Source organism: Anser anser, assembly GCF_964211835.1.
Source record: "Anser anser genome assembly, chromosome: 5".
Taxonomy (NCBI): Eukaryota; Metazoa; Chordata; class Aves; order Anseriformes; family Anatidae; genus Anser; species Anser anser.
In genome coordinates this window covers 17,089,236-17,103,514 of record NC_139725.1, presented here as the reverse complement: position 1 = coordinate 17,103,514, position 14,279 = coordinate 17,089,236, and the positions used below count along the sequence as shown (strand labels likewise).

General features: G+C 44.7%; 1 protein-coding gene across 2 annotated transcripts in view; it reads left to right on the top strand.

Moving 5' to 3' along the window:
- LOC310900068 (V(D)J recombination-activating protein 1) overlaps nt 1-14,279 on the top strand; it is a 112,910-nt gene that overhangs the window by 44,737 nt on the left and 53,894 nt on the right. For both annotated transcript variants that reach the window (XM_083837382.1, XM_083837383.1), the window contains 2 exons: nt 9,051-9,108; nt 12,281-12,372. In XM_083837382.1, coding sequence (XP_083693508.1) covers nt 9,051-9,108; nt 12,281-12,372 — 150 coding nt within the window. The remainder of the gene's footprint in view (nt 1-9,050; nt 9,109-12,280; nt 12,373-14,279) is intronic.

Sequence of the window (14,279 nt, the reverse complement as noted above, 5' to 3'; positions counted from 1 at the left end):
GCTCCTTAGATCTCTTAGTTGTAGAGCTAAGGACTGAAGAGACTGCTTGCTGCTGGGGGCCACGCTGCTGGACCTGCTTTGTGTTGCTGTTAGCAAGCAGAAGGCACCTGAGCTTGTCCTGGGAGAAGGAGCTTATCACCAGCACTGTTTCCTGCAAAAGCAGGAGTAAAAAAAGTGCTCTTTCGCCCCAATGGCAGGGCTGTATTACTTCATTGGAAGGCCACAATCACAATGTATGTACTCAGCACTATGCTGTTGCAGTGGCCTTTGCCTTAGAGAGCTTGCAGTGCAAGGGTTTGGCTGCAGTCTGTTCTGAATTTGTTTTTCTGTCAGTCTGTCTGCTCACACTTGTGGAAATACCTCAGCCTATATGTAGTAGTTCAGCTGCAGCTGCTGTTCTCCCACTGAAGTCACTGGGACTAAAATTTATTTTTGGGGGGATTTTTTTAACTCAACTTTAAAAGAAGTAACTTGGCAGCCATCTGACTTAGCCTGAAGTAAAACTCTCAGTACTGGCAAGACATGAGACAAACAATGTAAGATAAAGGCTATTGTAGGAAATGAGCTTTTTTCCCCGCTCTGAGCTAAGATGCAGGCATATTTCTGATTTTAGATTGACAGCATGTGCCAGTGGTAAAAGTTACCATTCCCTCCTGAATGTCTTTACTAAAAATCCTAGGGCTGTGGAATGAAGAAAGACTATTCATGTGCTAAAGAAGAGCTGACAAAACCATTTCATTTGTCTGTGGATTCTGTTTCACTGTTGATGCCAGCTGATTTAAAGATATATTGCTCCACCAAATGAGCAGAGTTGAATCAGCCTGTTTATTTGGCTGAAAACGAAGGAAAAGGGGGAAAAAAAGGAAATATATATTTTTTTTCTGTTGGGTCAGCTACCTCATTTTGGCTCCTTCTGACATGAGGGAGGTGATGGGAGCAGGTGACCAGGGTGGGGTGAGGAGTGAAGTGCATCTTTTGGCAGGAACTTCCTCCTACATCTCTTAAAGCCTGTCGAGAAACTGTCCTGAGATCCAAATTTACTCTTCTCTTAGGTTGAAATGAACCCTGAAAGATCTGCTCTCATGTGTAACCAGGCAGTTTTAAATATTCTAGCAGCAATTCGAACATCTAATTGGATCATGTAATATTTGGATACAACAAAACGACTTAAATATTTTCCATTTCTTATGCCACAGCACTTGTAATGGAAGCCACTAAGCTCATTTTTGTACAACGCATTTTCCATTGTTTTAGAGTCCTGGCTCTTACATAAGGTATATTTTATACCCATATGAACACTTTTTTTTTTTTTTCTTTTCCTAACCATTGATATTTAAGACTGAAATGGAGCAAAGGTTTTTTTTTAGTGAGACAAACTGCTTTGGGGATCAATTTGAACTGATTGCTCACAAGCCATTTTCTCCAGTGCCCGTGGAAATTACCAATTTTTAGCTCCTGAAGTTGCTAAAGGAATGTTTAGGAATCTGCTGGGGTTTAAGAAGTTGTTCTCTGTGACCAAACCTTCATCGTACCAGAGTCTGGTTTGTATTTGAAAGAGAAATGTAACTCCTACAAGGGTTCTGGTGGAAACTCAGATGTTTCCTTCTCAAGGAGATTTGTGTTTATAAATCTGCTGCTTTAGCAACCCTGTTAGATATACAAGCCATATCCTTGGATCAGAGTCTGAGTGTAAATGCCAGATAGCTGGGGCTCAGCACACTCGGTATTTGTTGCAGATCTGCCTTAACACAGTGCTCCCACGCTCCAGGCTTTCCAGTACTGCATTCGCCCGTGTCCTGATGCAATGGTTTCCTGCTGCTGCCAAGGGGCACTTCGCACCCTCTCCTCTCTCTGCCCTGCTCAGTAACGCAGCGGGGCACCATCTGCTCCCGCGGCTGGGTTAGCTGGCTGGCGGGTCAGTAAGCTGAGCCGCAGCAGGGAGGAGTCCCGTGGTAAGTGGCTGGGATTTGGAGGAACGTGGTGTACTGGGGACTGGGGCTTCTCTGGGGCAGCTGTAAGATTTTTCAGGTAGGCTCCCTTCGTTTTCCTCCTGTCTGACCCTCGTGGCTGTGAAGAAGATTTCTGACATATAAAATTAGCGAGCATTGGTAAATTGATGCGTTATCTTCCTGATTCTGCACACAGCCTGAACCGGCACCTTTGGAGAGGATCAACTGTTTCTTTTCACTCTCTGGGGCTTGTTAATCTTGAAACTCGCAGAGGAAAATGGAAATGTTAGCCATTTCACAGCTAACTGCTTTAGCAGAACCGCCTGGTTTGTTCACGTTAACTCCAAGCTGTCTCCCCCCAAAGCAGAGGGACCCCATCCCTGCCAGGGGCTGCACGTGTGGGCCAGGAGCCTGACGATCCATTGCCAGAGCGGGCAGCTGAAGGAGGCAAGTTGGATGTGTTTGCTCATTTGCTTCAATGAGAGCTTTGGCGTCTCAGAAACAGAAGTGAAGCTATTACATAATTTCCAGCCTGTTGCAGTGGAGGGCCCCAGGAGGCAAGAAGTCTTGACTCAGAGTTAGGCCTGGCTTTCTGTTTACATGCAAAACCATATTAACCACAGTGTACAAGACTCATGTCACTGGGGTGTCAAAGTCAGAATAACAAGACCAGAGCGGATAACTGCAAAAGCAAGCGGCAACAGCCACGGCACAAGCCCTGACCCGAGCCAAAATCGATTTTCTATCCCCTGCCTTAGCGCCATTAGAAGTGCGGCTGGCAGGGCTTCCCGGGTAGTCAGCAAGGAGCTCCTCTGGCTCCTGTGCTAGGTGGCCCCTTCTTAACCCCCTGCTGCATCCCTTCCCAGGACTCTAGCCCGGCCGATGTCTCTTGATGCTTTTTCTCCCTTGAAAGCCTGCTTTTTAAAGTCGTGCTAGCAGCAGCAAACATCGTGAGTCCCTCTTTCTCGCCCAGTCAAACAGAAAGCTGGCATGCGTGACATTTCTCTTCCTGGCGCCAGGCTCCTATTTCTGCCCGTTTCACGGTAAGGTGAGGGAAGTTGTGCGGGTGTTGAAGTGACTGTGGCTGCTCGGTGTTTGTCCGGCGAGCGCCAGCGGCTGGAGCCCCTGCGCGAGGGAAGGAGGGACCTTCAGCCTGGCGTGGTTTGCGGAGCTCAGCCGTGTGCCTGCCAGGGGCTGTTGGGTCAGGCTGCTCTTTGCTATTGTCTCTCTCTCTGCTCGCTGGCTGGGAACCCCTGTTCAGGCAGGTCTGCTAATTGCTTCTGCTTCGCCTGGCGCTTTCGAGGACGGAACTCGCATGGAGCAGCTCCAGAGGCTCCGTAGCGACTGTCCAGCTTTCTTAGCAGCTCGTCCCCTTACCGTGAGCCCAGCAGAAGACCTGATCCTGGGTGGCACTGGCAGGAGATGCACCTGCCTTCAGGCTTCGTGCACCTCTGCTCCGTGGACGTGCATGATTCATTGGGTGTTTCATACGAAACTTCCTGCGGGGCTGCACACAGGGCTGTCCCGCAGCGGGGCTCCGTGCAGAGCCATGCTTGCGGCGCCCCAGCTGCGTGGGCACGGGCATGGGATTTTCCTGTAGCCACTGCCAGAGCGGAGACGTTGTGGTCTAGGTTGCAGCAGTGCTGCCCACTCGTCTGCCTGGTCTGCTCTCCTTCTTACTCCCTCTGCTTCACTTTCTCTTTTTACGTGGGGTTTCTCTTTCAATCTGTATTTTGAGCACGGCTATCTCTAGAGTCTTTTTTAGGACATTATATCATTTTTCTCTTACAATTTATTCTCTATGTAGGATCAAAATGACCTCCCTGTTTCTATCATCATTTTCGCCTCTTTTTAGAAAGAACAAATGGGGGCATGCTTCAGGTATGAAATTCTGTGGCTCACAGAGGTTTGCTTTTCTTAAACACTGTAAAAAAAACTAGGTATGTGCTTGTGTGCTACTGGCAATAACTGGTTAGAAAATACCAAGCAAATATGTTTGGATTATACTTTTTTCTCAAATTAATGTCAGAGCATCCAAGAAAGAGTGGCAGTGTGCCTGTAGAGCCTCTAGAAGTGTAGTTTAATGGTAGATTACATAGCCCCAGTTGGTTCAAAGCAGGAGTTTGCATTTCAGAAATGGTGAAATGTTTAGATTATAAACCTTTTTTTTTTTTTTTCCAACCAGCAAAATTAGGTCAATTATTTTGAGTTTGCTCTGGACCAGCGTACTTGTGTTCTAAGCTTTTGTTTCTGATTAATGAATTAGTATTAATTTGTTAATATTAATGTGGCTTTTAAAAGTCATACTGGCCATCTTCAGCTTGGAGAGCTGAAAGGAAAATAAAATTTGTCTGTAATTAAACGGGCGTCCAAGTAAACCTTTCTCCCCCCAGGCATGGTGGCTTATTGGGGAATAGTAATATTTTGTTGATTTGGGAGAACTCTGTTTTGCCTCGCTAAGGCTGCTAGTCACGGTGCTCAGACAAGACGTGACATCTCCTGTGACAGGTTAAGCTTCCTTGATGTTTTCTGTGGAGCTCTTGTCGAAACCTACTCGGCTGCTGTTGACCACCTTCTGCTCGAGTACGCCGCCCGCAGCAGAGCAAGGCACACTAGCGGCAGGACCGCTGCCCAGAACAGATCCTGCTGGCTCTGCAAAAAGGCTTTGTTTTAGCCACATTTACGAGCGGTGGACCTGAAACAGCTATTGTGGTTTTCTGCACTTCGTGAAAACGGGCGGCTTTCAACCTGTACGATTTCACCAGTTCACTTTTACCGGCTGCAGAACGCCTCTCTCCAAATGCATCAGCTGCTGCGCTTCCTTGCGGGGGTCAGCTCGGGGCTTTGCTTTGCAGGGCAGGCGCTGCAGCAGGAGCAGCGGTGGGTCTGCGGCACCCAGAAAGAGCACACAGCAGGGCTGGGGCTTCGTGGTGGGGAGCCAGGGAAAGCTGATTTGGGAAGGGAGGGAATAACTGCTTAGTTAGCCCGTAATTGCGTAGAGACGGGAGGTGGCAGCTGAACTTTTTCAGATAAATGCATCCTTCAAGCTTGCATGGTGCACCTCTTAACCTGGTCCTGCTTGTCAATGTAACATTTATTTTTCCTCTGAGCTCTGTGCCCCTGTATTGCCTCTGGCAACTGGGGATAAAGCAGTAATGAGACACGTACCTAGACAAAGTCTGGTGCAGGCCTCCACTGTGGCTGCGTTTATTGAATTGTATTGATTAGTCAGCAAACCGTGTAGGATTTCTTCATGAAAAAACCTGTCTTGCTTGATTCAAGGGGGTAGTATTTGGACTGAATCCATTATTAAGCCTGTGACTTCAGTAGAAAAGACAAAGAAATAGCATTTCCAGAAAATTTTCAGATGGGGAGAAGGGAAATGATTTTTTTTGTAGTTGATTTTTTTTTTTAAAGTTTCCCTCTTCCATAGGAAAAGGGAAAATGTGAGAGGATGATTGAAACATCTGCAGTAACTGTATGCTGTGGAACTCAACTTTTTCTTAGAAACCCTAAGAATGAGATTATGCAACCCATTTAGCACATGAAAAAAATGAGAGAGATTTTATTAAAACCATTATAAATTTTTTGCATTGGGATAATGATTAATATATCTTTTTTTTAATTGATAAAACCGTGCTGCCCCTGAAGGTATACAGATGTTTTACAGCTCTGCCAGCAGATACACAAAAATGACTCTGAAAGTAGAAAGCATCAGTAACACAAACTTATGACCAAAGTAGCTGGAAAATTGTGTCTACAGTGCTCAGAAAGAGTATGTAAATTGAAACCTAATGTTCTAGTGCAAATAGAGAAGGCATTCATATTTCTCGAGACACACACAGGAAAATAAGTGTGACATCCTCATATATATTTATATATACCGTTTTATCATGTAATAGTTTAAAATGCCACATTATTAAAGACTAACTGTAAATTTTCCCTGCAGTATATAAGATCTGTAATTACCTAGAGCTATAGGTTGGAAAATAAAGGCTTGAAATACTTTATTAATAAACAGAAAGCATTTGGAAGAATTAAAATGCAATATCACTCCAAGCATTACCTTATAGTTCAGGCAGAAAAACGTTTACAGTGTAAGTGGCTCTCATTTTTTCTTTTTTCCCCATAATTTTTTTCATTCCAGATTTCTTCCTCCCTCCTTTTTCACATTTTTTCTTTTTTTCCTGGAAAGTCTTCTAAGGCCATTTTGTGTGTGTGTGTCCAGAGCCCGACACAAGTAGTTGACACGTAGTCAATTATTTCTGCCAAAGCAATCTAAAATTTGAATGGAGAGCCCGACAATTTTCGCCTCTCTCTCCAAAGCCCTTATTTCTGCTAGAGAAAATTTGCAAAATAGTTACCTTCCTTTAGCTGGTGCAACGTTTGGAAGTGCTGCAATTGTTTTCACTGCGTGAACATCTTTATCCCCCTGCTGCTGGTGTCACCGCCCAGGAGGCAAGCTTTTCCCAGCCACCTTCTCTCTGCAGCTTGCCCCATCCTTTGGCAGCCCCTTGCTCCCCGCTCTGGTGGGAACTCGGGCTTTCCATTTCTCTCAACCCTAACACTCACCCCAGCCCAAGAGTGAGCCTTAGTCAAGGTTCCCAGCCACTGCCCAGATGAAACGTTTCTCACCGACAAGTTCCCCTTGCTCCCCGCAGTTTCCTTTGGCAGCCCGTTGTCACCTCGGTGATGATGACTAAATCAGAAAATAGGCATCTGCAGGGAAAAAAAAACAAAAAGAGTTTCAATCTGCGGATATCGAAAGTCCAGAAAAGTAGGCTTTTATTTATTTATTTTCAGAAGTTTCCACTGGGCAGGTGGGCACCTCTGCGTGGACGTGGCACCAGAGACCAGAGCCTGCCCTCCTCAACTGGAAGCCACGCATGGTCTGAGACTTGGAAGCAGCTGCCTTGCTGTCTGTAGCACTACCAGAGTGCTGTGTTGGCAGCCACTGCATTTTAACCGCGGTTAATGAGAGTCATTTGTACACTATTTGTGAGCAGGTTCAGAAGGTTGCATGCAAAAGTCCTTTGGGCTCCTGTCTCCATGTAGTCGCCTGTGTGCAGAATGGCAATTTTAGCGTGTTCCCGTGCCAGACAGGACTGCTCAGGTCAGCTCTGATTCCTGTGCTGGAATCACTGGTGTTGGTGGATAGGAGACTATGGAAATTTTTAGTAGTTTGACTGTACTGCACGGATAGGATTGCTTTTGCACTTGTGCCAGCATTAGGGAAGGTCAAAGTCTTGTGACTTGGATGGGCAATTCAAATACAGCTTCATCCTGTGTGATGACCCTAAAGTGCTCTGGTTTTGTTGTGTAACTAATTTAAAAGGAACCTAAATTCTACGTTACTTTGGGAATAAGAATGTTCTAAATATTTTTGGTTTCGAATTCCAAAAAAAAGAGGACTCCTGCTAGCAGGGCTAAATTAGCTTAAAACAAGCACGACCATTAAATGCTTCCCTCTTGGATGCACTGTATGGTATTTAACCATCACTGCTACTAACAGAGTTTACCACTGGTAGAATGGGTGGTCATTCCTCCCTGTGTCGTGTCTCAACTCTGGATTCACATAAGGGGATTCCCAACCAACACAGTGCATCTGGAGATGTTTCCTTACTGGTAGGATGTATGGGAGTGTCTCTTCAGTCCATTAGCCTCAATCTATTTGCAAAAGACTTTTGATTAGACAAATTACTTAAAGAAGAGCCCTTCCTTTTCTACACATTTCAATGATACCTGATGCTAACAAGTAGGACTTGTAAGTGGAAAGTTTTTTGCTTGTTCTGGAAGCACAAGCAGAGAATATCACAGAGCAATGTTTCTTTTTTTTAATTATTTTTTCCCCCTTCAGCAGTATCCCAGTTTCGTGTAGTTTCTTGTTGTAGGGAGGATGCAGAGGCGTGCTGCTCTCTGCTTGGGCTGACTGGTGCTGCGACCTGCTTGCGTATATCATGACTGAACCAGGCTGGTACGTGGTTGCAATGGGAAGCAGCTCTAACGCCCAGAGCAGCAGCACAAGGGCAGGTTTGTGATATTGCAGCTGTCAGGAGGCTGCAGCACTATGGCAGAATATTGTAAAGGCAACGTCCATGGGGATTGAAAACAGATGTGCCTTGCTTCTAGGCTGATAAGGGGGTTGAGAGGTGCAACTTTGACCAGGTTAGCCATTAAGAATAAAAGCCGGAGGATGAACATGAGGGAGCAAGAGACCTCTGAATATTGTGTGTTACCCTGATATTGAATCCTTTCAAAGGCTTTATTTTCTATCAGTATGATCTCTGTGGTGGGACTGAACCTTCTGGGATGCAGTAATAGCATGTTACCCTTCTGCAGCTCCTTTCTCTAGGATTCTCAAAGCATTTCAGAATAACTGATTTTCCTCATGCTTTTGGGAGAACAAAAAGGTGGGTATCGGTTTTTTTTTTGCACCAATTTTATGTTTGGGGAAATGGGACCTGAATGCCTATCGGACATTTAGAATTACAGATATTAATTAATTAATATCTTGTTCTGTCTGATCCATGATAGTTAAGACTATTTAGAAAGACTGTAGCTCCTGCCTCTTTCTTCTGCAGCTTGACACTGCACCCTGAGATGATGCAACTGCTCAATATAGGAAAAAAAAAGAAAAAGGAAAAAAAAAAGAAAAAAGAAAAAAGCCTCAGAAAGGGAATAAGTAGGGAAAGACAGAAAGATATGGGAGCTGAATTGGCTTACTGTGCGGGCAAGCAGTGAGCTAGTGGAAAGGAAGAAGAAAGTGGGACTTTATGGTAGCATTTGGCCTTTTGATCACCTCTGTCGTATGGCTGAGATGTAGCTAATGTGGCTGCACTCTTAGGTTAAGAACCATTTTATTTTTTTCACTCCCTCTCCATGACCCAGGACAGGGTCTTTCCTCCCACTTTTGGCAAACAGTGTGCAAAACACACAGTGAGACCAGGTCTGGTGGCGGTGCTGGGAGCAAGAACCGTGGCATGACTAATCGTTGGATAACTGCATGTAAAGTGATAACATCTGAAGAAAACACATATTCCTCCATGTTTATTTTAAATCTTGGAAAAGGCAAATGCATGTCTCTCTCTTCTCTCTTGGCAGAACCAGCTCCTTGCGAAAGGCTTGCTGTTTATAGAGGAGAAGGTTAAGCTGTGTGAAGGCAAGTATAGAAAGAAACCCATTTTGGAGTGGGCTCTTGGAACACCCTTTTGAGTCACGCTTTGATGTTTGGCCAGAGATGATTTGCATGGCTGAAATGCCTGCAGCCCTTTCTGGTACTGCCTGAGAGGGTCACACAACCTCTTGGGGGCCAGGTTGCACTGCAGTCTGTGCTGCTTATGGGTGGTGGGCTGTTAGAATAACCGTGTGGCTGAAGCCACATCAGCCATGGCTTCACCACAAGAGCAGGAGTGTGGGTCCTGAGTGGCATCTGAACCTGAGCTCAAAGCAGTTCTAGGCTGGACATGTATCCTGTTGCAAAACTGTGCTGAGAGCCTTCTGCCTGTTATTTCTCATCGTGATTCGCAGCTCTGCAGTCCGGCTGTTTGCACTCTTGGAAGCATGATTTTGGTTACGGCAATACTGTGTCATTATGCTTTTGAGAGCTGAACCAACAGGTCTTGTGTAAATGTAAAGAAAAAAACGGTCACTTGGATGGGAATGAAATCCTTCAGTAAAGAAGCCAACCACAGATGAAGTTCTGTTCAAACCACTGGGGCACAGACGCTTGTTACCACAGAGCCTGTGGACCAAGGCCAGCTTGGAGCAGCGACTCTCGGGGGTGGCTGTGGGGGGAGTTAGTCATGTTATGAATGGCTTGCTCAAGCACAGAGTGCTGCTCAGAGCACGGCTTTATTCAAAACCAGGCTGCCGTCTGATTTGACCCAGTTTTGTAGCCTGTAGGGAAGATCCCTTGCTAATCGTCAACCTGCCGTATCTGGGTCATTAAATGCCAATAGACGCTTATAATCTCGTGTCATTATTGGTGCTGGATTACTCCACCCTGTTCTTCATCGAGTGAGTTCTCCATTTGGCCAGCACACTGTGGGACTGGACCTTGGAGCTGTGCGGTTGCCAGCCTCCTGCTTGGTGTGTGCTTCTTGGCACAGACTCTGTAATGAAGGGAAGAAAGGCAGATTTGTACATTTTCATGAACATGGGTGCCTGTCCTGCTGCTGCCAGCTCCTCGGAAAAGACACCATGCAGCATATAATAGGTTTTGTTTTATGTGTATTAATATAAAATTATTCCAATTTCTGCTTTAGCATGAAGAACATTGAGGTCCAGCCTGCAATAAGCTGAGAGCAGCCCAGAAGTAGTTTGCAGCTGCTCAGGTAGATTGGGTAGGATAAGATTTCCCAGGCAGACAGCAAAACCCCCTTCCTATGCCTCGTTTTTTCCCCCAGTTTGAAGTGAAACTGGAGCCACTTTACCTGTGCAAGCTGGCATCTCTGCAGGAGATGACTCTTGTCACCTTTCTTTCACAGCACGTAGGCTTGTTCCAGGTCTTGCGGTCTCAGCAACAAGAACTTGTACGTGCCTCTCAGCTTGTGCTCTCTTCCTGGAAAATTTCTCCCGTCCCAGTACTCAATGATGGAATCGTGTTCCTGCTGCAGGGCATGGCAATGTTTCACTGTGTCTGTTTTTCAAATCTCATCCTCTTATTTTAATACAATTTTTCTTGATACAGTCTCAGAATCTCTTTCAATGCCTGTAGGATTATGATTTCTTGAAGAAACAAACCATTCTCTGTTTCCCTTCAGAAGGAAAAGGAATCTGTGCCATTTCATTTCTAGCTCCACATACCAAAGCATTACAGTCGTGGGGAAGAGACAGAAGAGGGAGAAGTTTAAGAATTCAATTCATCTGTTTCCTGTTGTCTTTTTCATTTACGGTTGGCAGTTTCTGGCAGTGGGTAGCTGTTACGGGGGTGTTGGGTAGGTGCTTGTGTGCCTGGAGCTCCAGTTTTGAAGCTGGTGTCGTATCTGAGAGATGCTTCCCTCTCAGCCCTCCTGCAGTCAGTGAGGTCTCTGCTTGAAAGGAAACATCTGCAGAACCTGGTCCTGCTGCCTCTGCCCTCTGGCTGTGTTGTACACAACATGACCCATTGTCAACCACACTGAAAGCCCACGTGGAAGTCTCCAGATGGGGAAAACACCAGCGTATAGCGATAAGGCTCCCTTGAGTTGCAGTTTTATGTGTTCCAGTTCCTCATGTAAGCTTGAGGCTGAGACTCCAAAGCTGCCTTGAGCAGCTGCTTCCCTTGCTGCTCCTTGAGTCCTGCCTACTTGTGAGCCCCATCTGAGGCTCTGTGAAAGGTATCCTGGAAAATGATTTTGTCAGAAAACTTACGTTGTTAAATGTGGGTCTGTATTTGCACCTGAAATTTCTGGGGGTTTTATATAAAACTTGAAAAAACATTGCAAAACTTTGTCCTTTGGGGTTGGAAAAATCCCCTAAAAAGCTCAGAGTTTTTTTGGGCCTAAATGCTGAGAAACATAGAGCTCTGTAAGTCAAGCCTAGGAGAATAATTTAAAACGTCTATTCAAACTATTATGTTCAGTAAAGCATTTTTTGTTAATAATAGGCTTTTGACCACAGTTGTATTCTTATTATGGGAGTCACGAGTTGCATAACTTAGTCTGCCTTCATTTTAAATATCCACTTATGTTTGGGGATGTTTGTTGGAGTCGGATTCACATGAGGGGTAACCACAAGTGGATTTCACTTGGGAGCCTTCCAAATTGCCACGTTAGAGAGGAGAAGCCCTGAGAGGAGCACGGTGGCTTTGTGGCTTGTCAGAGCTGTGGGTGAACAGCCTGCAGGAGTTCATGACTTCTGTGTCTGTGCTTGAGGCTGCTGAGATGGTGGAGAGGGGTCAGCTCTTATGAATGGTCTGACTCGGTTGCTGCAGGACAGCTAATGCTGGCTTTCATACGCAGCTCTTAGCATGCAGCCGTGCTCCCCTGCTAGTTTAGTAATTAGCTAATTTGGTAATTTAGAACAGTGAGACTACCCAGTCCTTTGCTGAGGAGGTAAAGCCCCCTCCCGAAGTCATTCTTCACACTTTTGTTGGAGCTGGTCTCATGTTTTGCTCAGAGCTGTCCTCTTTGCAGTAAGTGACAGAGCAATCCATGGTTGCAGCCTGGTGTCTCTGCCAGTTAAGGCAAAGCTTTGCCAGGTTACGTCCACTTTCTGGGAAGAAACTGGGAACATGAAGGGTGGGTTTGTATCTCTTACCTGGGGACACATGGAGTAGTGGGAAAATTCAACTTGATTGTAGTGTCCCTTTTTCTAAAGCTCTTTCTTACTCTCAATCTCTGTTTGTGTAGGTGAGGATCGCATTGATATCCTGTCTGAAATTTGGGATCACTACTTTACAGAGACTCTTCCAACACTCCAGGCAATATTCTACCCTGTCCAGGTAATCTCAATTAAAATTCAGTCTTCAGGTGAAGCAATATAAGTACAGTGTCTCCTAACAGCGCATCAAAACTTCTGTTTCAGCAGTACTGTTTGTCTGGTGGCTATACAGGCCTCAAAACCTTTAAACTACACCTGGGAGGAAGCAGAGTTTGCACAAGTTATCTGAGAAGGACTGCTAAAACCAGCCAGGCCTTCTGAGCTGAGTTTATTCCCATATGTCTATCCACTCTCTGTTCTTAGCTAAGGTTGTACACCGAAATTATTGGACTGTACTTTGTCTAGACTGAAGCTCTGGACCATTTGCAATTGTAAGTTCTTCCATTTTTAAATCTCTGGAGCTCTGTTGGTGCACCTGACAACACTGTAAACTTGTATTCAGATTTCTTCCTCTGAATACTAGAACAGAAACCAGTGTGTCTGACTTGTCCAAACTACTTTTGGAGGGCTTATATCCAAGTTGTGCCTTTTGAAAAGCCTCTTTTTTTTTTTTTTTTTTTTAATCTTTAATATAGGGGCAAGTAAGCTTCTGGGTAGAGGACAAATGAACAACTTTATGTAAGACCCATTTACACTGGATGTTTTACAGCTGATTATTCCATTGGAATTGTTGAGCTGTGTCAGTTTTTCCTGTAGTTTTGATCAGGGTTTCCATACAAGCAGTCTGAATACCTCCCCAGTCTATTTTGATCTTCTGTCCCATCAGAGGAGAAGCAAAAACGTACTTCATGAGTAGACTGACATTCTGAGAAATGCTAGCTGCCTCATCCTGACTTATGCCTGTTCCATGAGATGTGCTTTCTGGAGTCTTTTTTTATTTGTTTATAATATTATTTTCCCCTTGTATTGTTTGAAAGGCAGCATGTAAAGCTCAGAGGTTGCCCTTTTTCTCTAATCCTATTAAAGCTGGCATTTCCTAAAAGAGCAAAGGACTTCTGTAAAGACAGACACTAACCTTTTTACTGTGTTTATTTTTATTCTTTCCTTGCTGCAGATGCTTAAAGGTAGGTGTTTGGCAGCTCAGACTGCACAATTATAATATCCTCCATTTTTTTCTCCTTTTGCAACTAACTCTCAGTCATAGAGTGACCTAATCTATTTATGTAGGGGTTTGTCTGCACTGCAGCTATCCGTGCACTGTAGAAACAGCTGAGCTAACTGTGCGTGATGTCTGCAGATGCTATTAATTCTTCCACTTATCAGAAAAATCTCCTCCGGTGCTATTAAATGTCTCTAATAAGAATCTGAACAAAAACTACTGCACGGTTGGTGCAGCTTTTGGAAGTAGCTTGGTGGTGGTGGTGATGAAACCGTGACTATGGGATGCTGAGATTCTCTGAAATCTTAACTTTCTTACTGCATCTATGTTGTCACAAAATCTGAGTCCAAACTATTTTATAGAAGCTGTGAAGTTAAGGACGTATTGTTATTTTATAAATGAGGAACTGAAAGGTTACAGACCACATATTTAAAGCTTTGCAAGCATCTAAGTCCTACACAAATGTATGGATTTAAACACCCTAAATAAATACATCTAAGAATCTGACTCAAAGTAAGCTGCCTTAGGCTACAACAAAGGGAATTGCCGGTGCCACGAGAAACTGAATCATGATTGCTCTTATTCCAGAGCAGTGCCCTGATAACAAGGTTGGCCTTTTCCTACAAATAAGAAACTGTATGTGCCTATTTATCTGGTGCATCAGGAAATGTTAAAAAGAGGTCATCTAGCAAATCCCTTTCACCAAGCTGCAGTTCTCCATGAGCTACTCTGGTAGCTGAGGAAGCCTTTGCGTTGTTGGTTCCCCATCACCTGTGACTCCTTTGTTGTAAATGCCAACGCCAATGTAAGCATTTTGTTGTGTCTTCTGTGATCCCAGCAACTCTCCATTCAGAATGAAAGTAAGTCAG